This window comes from Bos indicus x Bos taurus, chromosome 10 (genome assembly GCF_003369695.1).
Source record: "Bos indicus x Bos taurus breed Angus x Brahman F1 hybrid chromosome 10, Bos_hybrid_MaternalHap_v2.0, whole genome shotgun sequence".
NCBI classification, from domain to species: domain Eukaryota; kingdom Metazoa; phylum Chordata; class Mammalia; order Artiodactyla; family Bovidae; genus Bos; species Bos indicus x Bos taurus.
In genome coordinates, this window is record NC_040085.1 from 40,585,920 (window position 1) to 40,599,413 (window position 13,494).

The 13,494-nt window shown below is 42.5% G+C and overlaps 1 protein-coding gene across 2 annotated transcripts in view; it reads right to left on the minus strand.

Annotated features, from left to right (window-relative positions):
* APH1B (aph-1 homolog B, gamma-secretase subunit) overlaps positions 1-13,494 on the minus strand; it is a 43,888-nt gene that overhangs the window by 11,884 nt on the left and 18,510 nt on the right. For both annotated transcript variants that reach the window (XM_027553805.1, XM_027553806.1), the window contains one exon: positions 1,027-1,154. In XM_027553805.1, coding sequence (XP_027409606.1) covers positions 1,027-1,154 — 128 coding nt within the window. The remainder of the gene's footprint in view (positions 1-1,026; positions 1,155-13,494) is intronic.

Here is a 13,494-nt window from a genome sequence, read left to right on the forward strand (position 1 = left end):
GACTCTGTGTGACCGCATAGATGGCCCACTGTCTTATACATATATATAGCCCACCAGGCTCCGCCGTCCCTGGGATTCTCCAGGCAAGAACACTGGAGTGGGTTGCCATTTCCTTCTCCAATGCATGAAAGTGAAAAGTGAAAGTGAAGTCACTCAGTCGTGTCCGACTCTTAGCCACCCCATGGGCTGCAGCCCAGCAGGCTCCGTGGGATTTTCCAGGCAAGAGTACTGGAGTGGGGTGCCACCGCCCTCTCCGTCATATCCACTGTACCACCAAGGAAATCCTTAAATTGTCTTTTGAGTTTGTCTGAAGTCTTTTTTTTCCCTCAAGCTGCAGACAGGTTTTTATTTTATTTATTTATTTTTGACATTAAAAAAAACTGAATAGTTGATTTGTGCTAATTTCTGCTGTACAGCAAAGTGACTCAGTTTATACACATATATACATTTTTAAAATATTCTCTTTCATTATGGTTTGTCCCAGGAGATTGGATATAGTTCCCTGTGCTATACAGTGTTCCATTTGACTTCCTAACTCCATTCATTAGAATCTGAACAACATATTGAAAAAGTTTCATATACAATGATGTTCAATTCAAAACAGCTTTCTAATAACCAAAAGTAGAAAAACAAATGATCAGTTAAGCAAACTATAATTTTATGTAATGATATAAAAAGCTATTAAAATGTAAATATTAAAAGGATCCATAATAATGTAGAAATTGCTTAAAATGTGTTCCATAACATAAGCATAATGTAAGACTATTTCAGGTTTGACTAACTTAATTAAAAGAAGACAACTACCAAAAAGAAATAGTTTATGAGATCAACCAACAAATTAATAGTTATCTTTCTATAGTAAGACTTGGATGATTTAATCTATCATTCACTCATTGTTTTAAATGACTTTTTCTGAATTTCCTCATTATCCCACGAGAGTGTATTTCACTTAGAGTGGAATCTATCACTTCAGATGTGTGGACTTAAAGCTCCAAAACCCAGTTTGAGCAGATTTGCAATACTCACCAGGGCTGACACCAGCAGATGGGAGAGAAGAACTACAAGAAGGGTATACCACTTCTTCTTCTCACAGCCATCGAAAAACACGATGCCCCAGAACACGTGCAGCAGCGTGATCACCAGTGTCATGAAAGCTGGAAGACAGGCAAGCATTAGTGCCCAGTCTCAGGTCAGCAGACCCCAAAGTCCACTGAACACGCCCTTGGACGCAGGCTCTTGGGGTGCCCCGCACTAGTGTGAGGGTTCACCCACAAGTGACAGAGGACCCTGACACAACATTCACGTGAACAGTAATTCTGAAAGCAACATTTCTGAACCAGGGGCCAGCTCTGCAGCAGCTTCTCACCTAGAATGTGAACCGGTCAAACAAACAGTCAACCTGGATCTGGCTTTCAAGGAGTTTCTCTTAGGAACAAAATAAAATTACTCTGATATATACTCAGCTTTTCCAAGTTGGCCTTCTGTACTAATCAAGAAGCTTTTTTTTTTTTTTTTCCCACTAATCAAGAAATTTTTTTTCTTTTGGCCACACAACAAGATGTGTGGGATCTTAGCTCCCTGATCAGGGATTGAATCCAGGCCTCTGCACTGGATGCTCAGAGGCTGTCTACCACTGGACCACCAGTGAGGCCCCCAAGAAACTTTTCTAAATTAAAACAAGTGTCTTTGATACAGACGGCTAACAAACACATGAAAAGATGCTCAACATCACTCATTATCAGAGAAATGCAAATCAAAACCACTATGAGGTACCATTTCACACCAGTCAGAATGGCTGCAATCCATAAGTCTACAAGCAATAAATGCTGGAGAGGGTGTGGAGAAAAGGGAACCCTCTTACACTGTTGGTGGGAATGCAAACTAGTACAGCCACTATGGAGAAGTGTGGAGATTCCTTAAAAAACTGGAAATAGAACTCCCTTATGATCCAGCAATCCCACTGCTGGGCATACACACCGAGGAAACCAGAAGGGAAACAGACACGTGTACCCCAATGTTCATTGCAGCACTGTTTATAATAGCCAGGACATGGAAGCAACCTAGATGCCCATCAGCAGATGAATGGGTAAGAAAGCTGTGGTACATATACACTGTGGAGTATTACTCAGCCATTAAAAAGAATACATATGAATCAGTTCTAATGAGATGGATGAAACTGGAACCTATTATACAGAGTGAAGTAAGCCAGAAAGAAAAACACCAATACAGTATACTAACGCATATATATGGAATTTAGAAAGATGGTAACAATAACCCTGTGTACGAGACAGCAAAAGAGACACCGATGTATAGATCAGTCTTATGGACTCTGTGGGAGAGGGAGAGGGTGGGGAGATTTGGGAGAATAGCATTGAAACATATATAATATCATGTATGAAACGAGTCGCCAGTCCAGGTTCGATGCACGATACTGGATGCTTGGGGCTGGTGCACTGGGACGACCCAGAGGGAGGGTATGGGGAGAGAGGAGGGAGGAGGGTTCAGGATGGGGAACACAGGTATACCTGTGGTGGATTCATTTTGATATTTGGCAAAACGAATACAATATTGTAAAGTTTAAAAATAAAATAAAATAAAATAAAAAAGAAATTCTAGTTAAAAAAAAAAAGTGCGAGTCCATAGAGGGAAAAAGTTTAAGGATAAAAATGTTAAGAGGAAAACAAACAAACAAACAAAAAAAAACAAGTGTCTTTGATTTAAACAAGTCTTCTCATTAAAGTGGAATTTCTTCTTGGATCTTTTTTTAAGGCCAGTGGGAGAATAAAAATATTAGAAATTGCAATAATCATCTAAGATTCTTCTTAAGCAATGGAAACTGAATCCGATCAGTACACACAGGTTTTTCTATGGAATACTGTGTGTGTGCACGCATGTATGTGTGTGTCCTGCATCCTGGAGATTTTTTACTTAAAATGAGCAAGTTTCAGGAACTCCTTGGCCATCTAGTGGTTAGGACTCTGTGTTCTCACTGCCAAGGGATGGGGTTCGATCCCTTGTTGGAGAACTAAATTTCACAAGCCATGAGGTATGGCCAAAAAGAGAGAGAGAAAGCAAGTTCCGGATATTCTGAAAGCTTCAACGTGGGGATGAATGAATAAACCAGAATGAATAATCAGGATGAATAAACCAGAATGAATAAACTGTGGTGTATTCACACAGTGGAATACTTACATGTTCTATAATGGTCTCAAGAAAATAATGTTGAGTGGGAGAAAAGCACATTGTAAGAAAATGCCCATATTTCAGTTATACGAAGTCAAAAGGCAAATTATCACAGAGACATAACTGTTGAGGTTGGAGGAAAGCAATTTGTTACATCTAGTGAGAGTGTTTCAGCAAATAATGAGAAATACTTTACAGGAGAAGGGGGATAGAAAAAAAAAACAACTTTGGAACAATAGCAGACTAAACTAAAGTGATTTATTTTAATCCCACTGATGATCCTTGAAAGGGCAGTTTCCCTGAAGATATAGATGCCTGGCTGTGTGACAGTGTATAGAGTTGAGACAACTGAAAGCACCCAGTAGTTCATTTTAAGTCAGAAAAGACCAGAGTAGAAACTGTGATTCACAGACACAGACGTTCATACTCTAAGGCTTTTCTAAAGCCTACATGTCAATCAAGTGTCAAGAGAAAGTAATGACACCACTAATGTGTCATCTGTTCATCAGCTATGTGAAAGGAAGATCAAAATGGAGTCAGTGTTGCTAATAGAACTCTCTAAATAGAGCCAGGAGGCCATTAAGGAAGTGTGACTTAGGCATAGCTTAGCTGAGATGGAATCTGATATTTTTACCTGATGAAGTCATAAACCTGCCAGAAACTCAAGACACTTCTTAAACCCTTACCCTAGAATAACTCACGAGAGTCTACCCACTTAATGGACCACTACCCTAAAACAACATGTGATTCCTTAAGGACAAATATTTTCTAACTTATGTCCATCACAGTTCTTACCACTCAACTTTTAACAACCTCATAGCCTTTTGTCTTATTAGGCCCGACTCTATTTCTTCCGTGGAACTTTCTTTCAAGACTACCCATTCTTGTAAGACTACAAATCTGGGTCTTCCAACTAGTAATTCTTAAGACTCCAGAACACTCTTATTTGCAGCCTCCTGCTTTATCTTTTGTTTGACAGCTCTATTTGCCCTCTCCTCTACACATTACCACGAATATTGAAACCAGCCAATCATCTTCCTATGGTCAAGTCTGAGAGTTCAGATACCTCGAAAATGCTCTTACTTATGGACTTTTTAGTTCATTCTCATCCAAAAGAGCATTACTCTGTTTCAGACAAGCATTCTCAAGGAATCACTAGCCTTGAACTTTCTTCCAAATTCTAGGTGAGTATTTCTGCATGCAAGGCTCTTTCCTGATAAAAATTCTCTCTGACGGACTGACTCTGTCTCTAAAGTAAAGTCCAAGCATCTCAGGTTAGCATCCAAGGCCCTCTGCAACCTAGACCCAAACTACTATCCTCTACTCATCTTCAAACACATCCTACTTGGTAGGAAACCAGAAGTCCTACATATACTCTCTCTGTGCCTCTATGTTCTCATTTTTTTAATTGGCTGTCCCTTTCGCCTGAATCCTCTACCCCTCGCCACCACCCTGCCCTTTTCATCCCACTTAAATCTTACTTCTATTTAACACCTAGCTCAATGCCATCCCCTTAATGACGTCATCCTGATGCCTCCTCTGTTTTTGCACTCCACACACAGTTACTGAGCGCCTAGAGAGTCTGCCTGGGGACGATGCCTATGGCTCTAGGGCCGCACAGCCCTCAGCTGGGATCCTGGCCCCGCAGTGTGCCTTCGGGCGAGCGATCCAACTCCTCCGAGCTTGTGTCCTTTATTTCCAAAATGCAAATTATGCCCCTGGCTGTTGTGTAGGGAAGAACAGTGCTTTGCAAACCGTAGTTTTTCAATAAATGACGATTACTATGTGCTATGTTGTCTAGATTCAAAGATGAATATAAGCCAGGACCTTCAATTTAGTGAGTTGCACTAACACGTTGGAAAGTGAAGCAAAGCAGCAAGCAATTATCACATGTACCCAAGCTTCCTGGGTACCTGACTATGTTTTAAAACGTATTCTCAGACTGTCTTGGTGGTCCAATGGTAAAGAACCAACGCAGGGGACATGGGTTTGATCCCTGGTCCAGGAAGATTCCACCTGCTGTGGAGCAACTAAGTCCATGGGCTGCCGCTACTGAAGTCTGTGCACTCGAAAGCCTGTGCTCCAAAACGAGAATGGCCACCAGAATGAGAAGCTGAGCACCACAGGAAGAGCAGCCCCCGTTCGCCCCCTGTTTGCTGCAACTAGAGAAAGCCCGAGCACAGCAACAAAGACCCAGCACAGCCAAAAATAAATAAGTAAATAAAACACTTTAAACATGCACTCCTTCACTCCTGTGGATTTCTTCTTCATCTAACACTGGAGTATTACTCTTACATTTACTTTCTTCCCTTCTCTTTTATTAATCCATACAAAGATTTATTAGCACCTACTACGGGCCAGGCTTCCCTGGTGACTCAGATGGTAAAGAATCTGCCTGCAATGCAGGACACCTGGGTTCGATCCCTGGGTTGGGAAGACCCCCTGGAGGAAGGAATGGCAACCCACTCCAGTATTCCTGCTTGGAGAATTCCATCAACAGAAGAGCTTGGAGGGCTACAGTCCATGGGGTCGCAAAGAGTCAGACATGACTGAGCGACTAAGCACATGGCCAGGCAACAGGGCTATCCCAGAGGATAAAACACAGTCCCAAGGAACTTCCTTTTCAGAAAACAAGCCCATTTTTTCAGTTTACTATGTTTTATTAACACAATACCTAAACAGGATCTCTCAGACATTTATTAAAACACTGGTATTCCTATTTGATGGCTTATTTATTTAGCTAGCACTAGTTCCAAATCTGGAGAAGGCAATGGCAACCCACTCCAGTGTTCTTGCCTGGAGAATCCCAGGGACGGGGGGAGCCTGGTGGGCTGCTGTCTATGGGGTCGCACAGAGTTGGACACGACTGAAGCGATTTAGCAGCAGCAGTTCCAAATCAGGAAAGGAGTACATCAAGGCTTTATATTGTCACCCTGCTTATTTAATTTATATGCAGGGTACCTCATGAGAAATGCTGGACTGGATGAAACACAAGCTGGAATCAAGATTCCCCTGAGAAATATCAATAAGCTCAGATACGCAGATGACACCACCCTTATGGCAGAAAGCGAAGAAGAACTGAAGACCCTCTTGATGAATGTGAAAGAGGAAAGTGAAAAAGTTGGCTTAAAGCCCAAATATTCAGAAAACTAAGATCATGGCATCTGGTCCCATCACTTCATGGCAAATACACGGGGAAACAGTGACAGACTTTATATTTGGAGCCAGACAGGGAAATAGTGGCTGATCTTATTTTTGGGGGCTCCAAAATCACTGCAGATGGTGACTGCAGCCATGAAAGTAAAAGACGCTTGCTCCCTGGAAGAAAAGTTATGACCAACCTAGACAGCATATTAAGAAGCAGAGACATTACTTTGCCAACAAAGGTCCGTCTAGTCAAGGCTATGGTTTTTCCAGTGGTCAGGTATGGAATTGAGAACTGGACTATAAAGAAAGATGAGTGCCAAAGAATTGACGGTTTTGAACTGTGGTGTTAGAGAAGACTCTTGAGAGTCCCTTGGACTGCAAGGAGATCCAAGCAGTCAATCCTAAAGGAAATCAGTCCTGAATATTCATTGGAAGGACTGATGCTGAAGCTGAAACTCCAATACTTTGGCCACCTGATGCAAAGGACTGACTCACTGGAGAAGACCCTGATTCTGGGAAATATTGAAGGCAGGAAGAGAAGGGGACAACAGAGGATGAGATGGTTGAATGGCATCACCTACTCAATGGACACGCTGCTGCTGCTAAGTCGGTTCAGTCGTGTCCGACTCTGTGCGACCCCATAGACGGCAGCCTACCAGGCTCCCCTGTCCTCGGGATTCTCCAGGCAAGAATACTGGAGTGAGTTGCCATTTCCTTCTCCAATGCATCAAAGTGAAAAGTCAAAATGAAGTCGCTCAGTCGTGTCCGACTCTTAGCGACCTCATGGACTGCAGCCTACCAGGCTCCTCCATCCATGGGATTTTCCAGGCAAGAGTACTGGAGTGGGGTGCCATTGCCTTCTCCTCAATGGACATGAGTTGGAGTAAATTCCGGGAGTTGGTGATGGACAGGGAGGCCTGGTATATGCTGCGGTTCATGGGGTCGCAAAGAATCAGACATGACTGAGTGACTGAATTGAACTGAGTTTCTATTATTAGATGGCTTCTATGGTCATAAGCCTTTACTATTACAATGTGCTGCTTAGATTACTGGGATTTGTTTTTCCTAATTGGTTAGAGGTCCAACAGAAACTGAGACCTGAATATCTAAAATGATTCTGTCATATACATGTAGCTAGAGCTACATACACACTATTTCGATACTTCTCTATAGTAAATGGAATTAACTACAATTAGAAATGAAGATTTGTTAATAGTATCACTAGGGTACTGTCTGGAGAAGGTGATGGCACCCCACTCCAGTGCTCTTGCCTGGACAATCCCATGGGCGGAGGAGCCTGGTAGGCTGCAGTCCATCGGGTCTCGAAGAGTCGGACACGACTGAGCGACTTCACTTTTAATTTTCACTTTCATGCATTGGAGAAGGAAATGGCAACCCACTCCAGTGTTCTTGCCTGGAGAATCCCAGGGACGGGGGAGCCTGGTGGGTTGCCATCTATGGGGTCGCACAGAGTCGGACACGACTGAAGCAACTTAGCAGCAGCAGCAGCAGCAGGGTACTGTCTTTTATTTACTAAACCTTTCTCATGTCATGTTCCTAAAGATACAAAATTCTAAAAGTCCTTCAATGAATCAATGAATCTAATTCTATAATTTAGCTTTTTTTTTTTTTTGCCTTACCACACAACACGCAGGATCTTAGTTCCCCAACTAGGGACTGAACCCAGGAAACCTGCAGTGGAAGCTCAGAGTCCTAACCACTGGACCACCAGGGAATCCCCATTGCTTTGTTCTAATACTCTTAAAAGTTAAAAAAAATTTCAAGACTTTCCTGGTGGTCCAGTGGCTAAGACTATGCGCTCCCAATGCAGGGGGCCCCGGGTTCAATCCCTGATCAGGGACTAGATCCCACATGACACCACTAAAGGTCCTGATGCCACAGTGACGATTGAAGATCCTGAGTGCTGCAAATAAGACCTGGCACAGCCAAATTAAATATTTTAACGAAAAAATACTTTTCTAAGTTAACTATAAGAATATCAAAATTATGTGCTTTTATAATCCAGATTAATAAAAAGAGCTTCCGTAATTTCTAATATTTGGGAACATCAATCAGAAAGCTGAAGAGTGCTAAGAAGTATTGTACATCTGTTTGTGAAACTATAGCTTTCTAGTTTTGTTTTGTTTTTAGCTTGCTAGTTTGATAATGGACTTCCTCTTCTAATAACCTTTTACACATTCTCTTGGTAGAGAATGTTTCAATCCAACCTATTTCTAAAGAAAATGTTTCAGTGTTATCTCTAAGAGGCTACATTTACTATTTGGTTCATCAATCCTTGCTGAACACAGCCCAAGCTTTCCAGCACACAAACTCACAACTATCTTCATTGTCATGCTTGTCCCTCTCTCCCTCATTCCCAGTATCTACTCTTCTGTCCTTACAGACAACAGCCTAATATAGCTACTGATTCTAATACTAGCATGGTAACAGCTATCTGGCTTCCCCTGCCAACTTCAGAGAATGTCTATAACCAGGCTAGAGAGCGCCACGGGCTGCTGCTGCTGGGTGGTGGCAACAACAGGCAGAGGAGGACTTCCCAAAGCCAAGGCTCAAACTCAGCTGCCCAGAGCCACGGTGTGATTACTAAAGGGCTCCTGATTTCTCTTCCCCAGTAAGAGAAGGGTCTGGCGCATCAAGGTTCTGCAAAGTGACAGCCTCTCCTCTTTCCTTCCTGGTTGCAGAAACTCGCCAGATCCTGGAGAGATCTCTAGTGACCTAGCCCAAGTCAGACCCCAGAACACATCTAGTGCTTTTGAAAATGCTTTTCCAGTAATAAGGATTTAACTTTACATTTTTGCTTTAAAAACTGTAACAGAATTCTGTTATCTAGTTTATTGTAATATAAATGTACATTTATTACTAACCAAGTAACATTCTCCCACATTAAAATAAGACATTTTGAACGCCATCTCATATAGCTATAAGAAAGGCATAGTACTAGCCCTTAATACCAACCAGATCAAAAAGAAAATGTCCTGAAAGCAATCTGAATATAAACAATATAACACTATGAAATATCATTTCAGATTTATGAAAATGCTCCTGAAGGACATTCACGAGCTGAACAGACTGCCAAGGAAACAATGTTATGCTGACAAGCCCCAGAGCAGATGGTGACGAATGATGAAATTCTCTCCTCCAATCAGTGTGGAGAGTCAGCGTTGGGAAGCCCCTTAAATGCTGTCTGATCCAGTCCCCTGTGCAATGAAAAAGCAGATCCCACACAGGGTCCACTTCCAATTACTCCCAGTTTAGAAGCTTATTTCATCACAACAGTCACTATGGGAAAGTCTCTTCTCAAACTGAACCCAAATCTGGCCTTTTAATTTGGTGAATCTCAAGTGGGGTGATTTTGCCCCCAGAGGTCACCTGTCAATGTCTGTAGACATTTTTGGTTGCCACACTGTGGGTGGGGTACTTCTGGCTTCTAGTAGACAGAAGCCAGGGATGCTGTTGAACATCCTACAATACACAAGACAGCCCCCGCCACCACCCCAACAAAGAACTCCAAAGGCCAATAGTAACAAGGCTGAGAAATCTTTTACCAGCTCCCGCTTCTTAAGAAGCCTAGGAAGGTTCTTTGAAGAACCAAAAGTCAACTCTTTTTTCCCATATGTGGCACATTAAAAATACCTGAAACTCCCTGTTATAGCTCAACTATTGTCACAAAAATGCTGCATAAGAAACCACGCCAAACTCACTGGCCAGAGCTGCCATTGGCACGTAGGGTGTAAGGCAGTGCTTATAGGAACCTGGGGTACAAGTTCCTAATTCAGTGTGTGTGGGCTCTCAGGGTTCTATTAATACTTTGCATGCTGTAAAGCAATTATCCTTTGATTAAAAATAAATTAATTTAAAAAATACTTTGTATGACTGCTTCACTGACTTCATGAAATTAACTAGGACCTTCCCACATCTGATATTGCCCTGGAATGGCTGCAGGTTTACCTTACCCACCATCAGGTTTATCTTTTCTTCAAATGCTTGCTCCAAACCAGCTCTCAAACTTCCACTCCTAAAGCCATATCTAAAGCAAAACCGAGCCCATAAGAACCTGGATGGAGATTTAAATGGAAGTTAGAGGTAACATTTGCAGTTGGATTAGATGTGACTTAATGAAAAAACAGGAGAATCAGGATTACTCCAAGCTTTTGGGCCTGAGCAACAGGAAGGATGGAAGTGCTTCAGCTGAGATGAGGGAGATAACAGAGGTACCCCGCTCTAAAGACGCTGTCCCTCTGTCTTCTGTCCTCCAGAAATGCTTGTAGGTCCAGGATACTGTAAATCATTGTTTCGGTGAATGTAAGGAGAAAGTCCCCTGAGAAATGGAAAAACAGCCTACCATTTGAAACAAGGCACTTCAATCTCAAGATAGAAACATTCAAGAAGATCTTTGTAAATGAAAATATTCAAGTAAATGTTTGGCCAAGAACTTGAGAATGAAAAAGATGGTAAAATCTGATAGCTCCGTCTCTTAAAATAAACCTCAAGCTTGATTAATCCCTTAAAAGAACCATGAAGATTTCCAAACATCTATGCATGTAAGAAAAGCGGTTTGGGGAAACTGAGCTAAAACCTGTTCCAGGAATAGTGTTGGAAAACTTCAGATAACACCAATGAGACGTGTTGCAACGTGAACAATTCCCTCAGAAACCGAGCCATGCAGCCACCCCGAGGGGAACAGGGTGGTTCTCTCTAGCAGAGCAGGGGAGAAGGAGAAGATGAACTGGTAGAAGCGGTTCCAGTGCTGATGAGAATCCTTGGTGAGATGTGAGCACAGAGCAGGTCAGTAAATGCCAGGGGCCCAGCCATGGCGCTGCAGAGGATCAGGAAGGCCAGGCTCATCAATAAAGCTGAAGACAGGATTTTTTTTTCTCCTTGCAAATGATTAATATTGGGTGTCATGGGTAAATTAATATTCCTATAGAACTAAATGAAGGAAGATACTATGCTGAATGATATTTTTAAAAAAAGACTACTTTTTCCCAATGCAAATCATCTTTACAGGGTACTACCATGGCTGCTCATCGTGGCTATGAAAAAAAACTCTGTAAGATTCATTGAAGAAAAAGACACTAAACACACACCAAATAAAGAAATGTTTATTTATTCATAGCACCAAATGTTAAAGGCAGCAGTAGATAAAGAAAATAAGGACCAATTCACATGTGAGGATGACACAGGCCTCAGACTTCTCTGGTGGCCCAGTGGCTAAGATTTCCAATGCAAAGGGCCAAGGTTCAATCCCTGGTCAGGAAACTAGATCCCACATGCTGCCCACTAAAGATCCTGGCATGCTGCAATGAAGACTGAAGATCCTACACGCCACAACTAAGACCAGACACAGCCAAATAAATAAATAAAAGAGGATATAAGGCCTGGAGAGACAGAAGCACAAGGCTTCAGGCTGCTTGAGCTGCAAAGGGGTCAGCAGGGCCTCTTCACCCAGCCACGGGAGCAAGGAGACGTCAGTGTCTCAGAAGGTTACCGGGGACACCCGTGGAAGAGCCGCAGGCTGTGGCATTCTTTCAGCCACTCTCTGACGCAATTCACTGAACTGCCTGTCTGTGCTCTGCCGTCTATGGGGTTGCACAGAGTCGGACACGACTGAAGCGACTTAGCAGCAGCAGCAGCTCTCCCTGAAGATAGCCACCTGGGCTCCGCACACTTGATAATGTATCACAGGCTACTAGAGCCTGTAACAGGCCAAGGCTTGGGGAGAGGAAATTTACAAAGTATAACCTTAACATTTTCAGTTATTTGAGCAACTTGAAGGAAAGACTATTGCACTACTGATGTAAAGAAAGCACAGAATGAAAATACATCTTTGGTGACAAAGCCAATGACAGTATATGAAGTATCCTTGTATCACCAGCAGAGACAGTTGGGATCATTTATTATAATTAAGACTCTAACAAATTCAGAAAAAGATAAGAATTGCAGATTAAGCTTTATAGGCAATTACTTTCTCTGTATCATTAATAATGTAATAGTTCCTCTACCACTTTGGAATTGGTAGTTATTAGATAGTTTTTGGACAAGGCAATGGCACCCCACTCCAGTACTCTTGCTTGGAAAATCCATGGACGGAGGAGCCTGGTGGGATGCTGTCCATGGGGTCGAGAAGAGTCGGACACGACTGAGAGACTTCACTTTCACTTTTCACTTTCATGCACTGGAGAAGGAAATGGCAACCTACTCCAGTGTTCTTGCCTGGAGAATCCCAGGGAGCCTGGTGGGCTGCCGTCTCTGGGGTCGCACAGAGTCAGACACGACTGAAGCGACTTAGCAGCAGAGATAGTTTTGCACACCAAGTGCTTTCACTTAAAAGTCTAAACATTTAACAAACTGCCACATTATAGAGATTATACTCAAAATACTGTGGGGATAAAAGTAAAATGAATTAAAAAAAAAAAAAACTCACTGGGTTTCAACAAGAAAGATTTACTCTCATGCTCATTTGTCTAGAGGATGACTATGCTTTGGCTGATCAAGTGAGCCCAGGCTCACTGGACAGCTCTGTTACTAGTACAGCTGGGTTGGCTTGTCACCGCAGGCTGGGCCCAGGTCTGCTTTATACACGCTCATTCTGTGGTCCAGGCTAAAGGGGCATTAACTACGGGGCATGTTCTCTGGTCCATGACCCAGATCCGAAGAGGGCAGAACCAACCATGCAAGTGCTTTTTAAGTCACTGACTTATATCCAGTTAGTGACTTACATTACATTAGCCATTTGGCCAATTCGTGTCACAGGACTGAGGTCAAAGTCAGCGATAGGCAAGCACAATCTAGTCATCATAAGGCAATGGAAGGATGTGGATGCATAATTTTACTACAGCAGAATGACAAATTTGGACAAAAATGGAATCTCCCACATTCCCTTTCATTTTTCTTTAAGCGCAATATTCCTCTGCCCTTCAGTCATACAGCTTCTAGGTTTTTCACCATACGAATGATGTTCTTCTATACCAACTTTAGTGCTTCAGTATTCCTATTAAATCACAATGCTCAGAACTGAACACAAGGACTTCCCTAGTGGTCCAGTGGTTGAGAATCTGCCTGCCAATGTGGGAAACACAGGTTCAATCCCTGGTCTGGAAATGTTACACACACTGAGTGGGCCAACTAAGCCCATGTGCCACA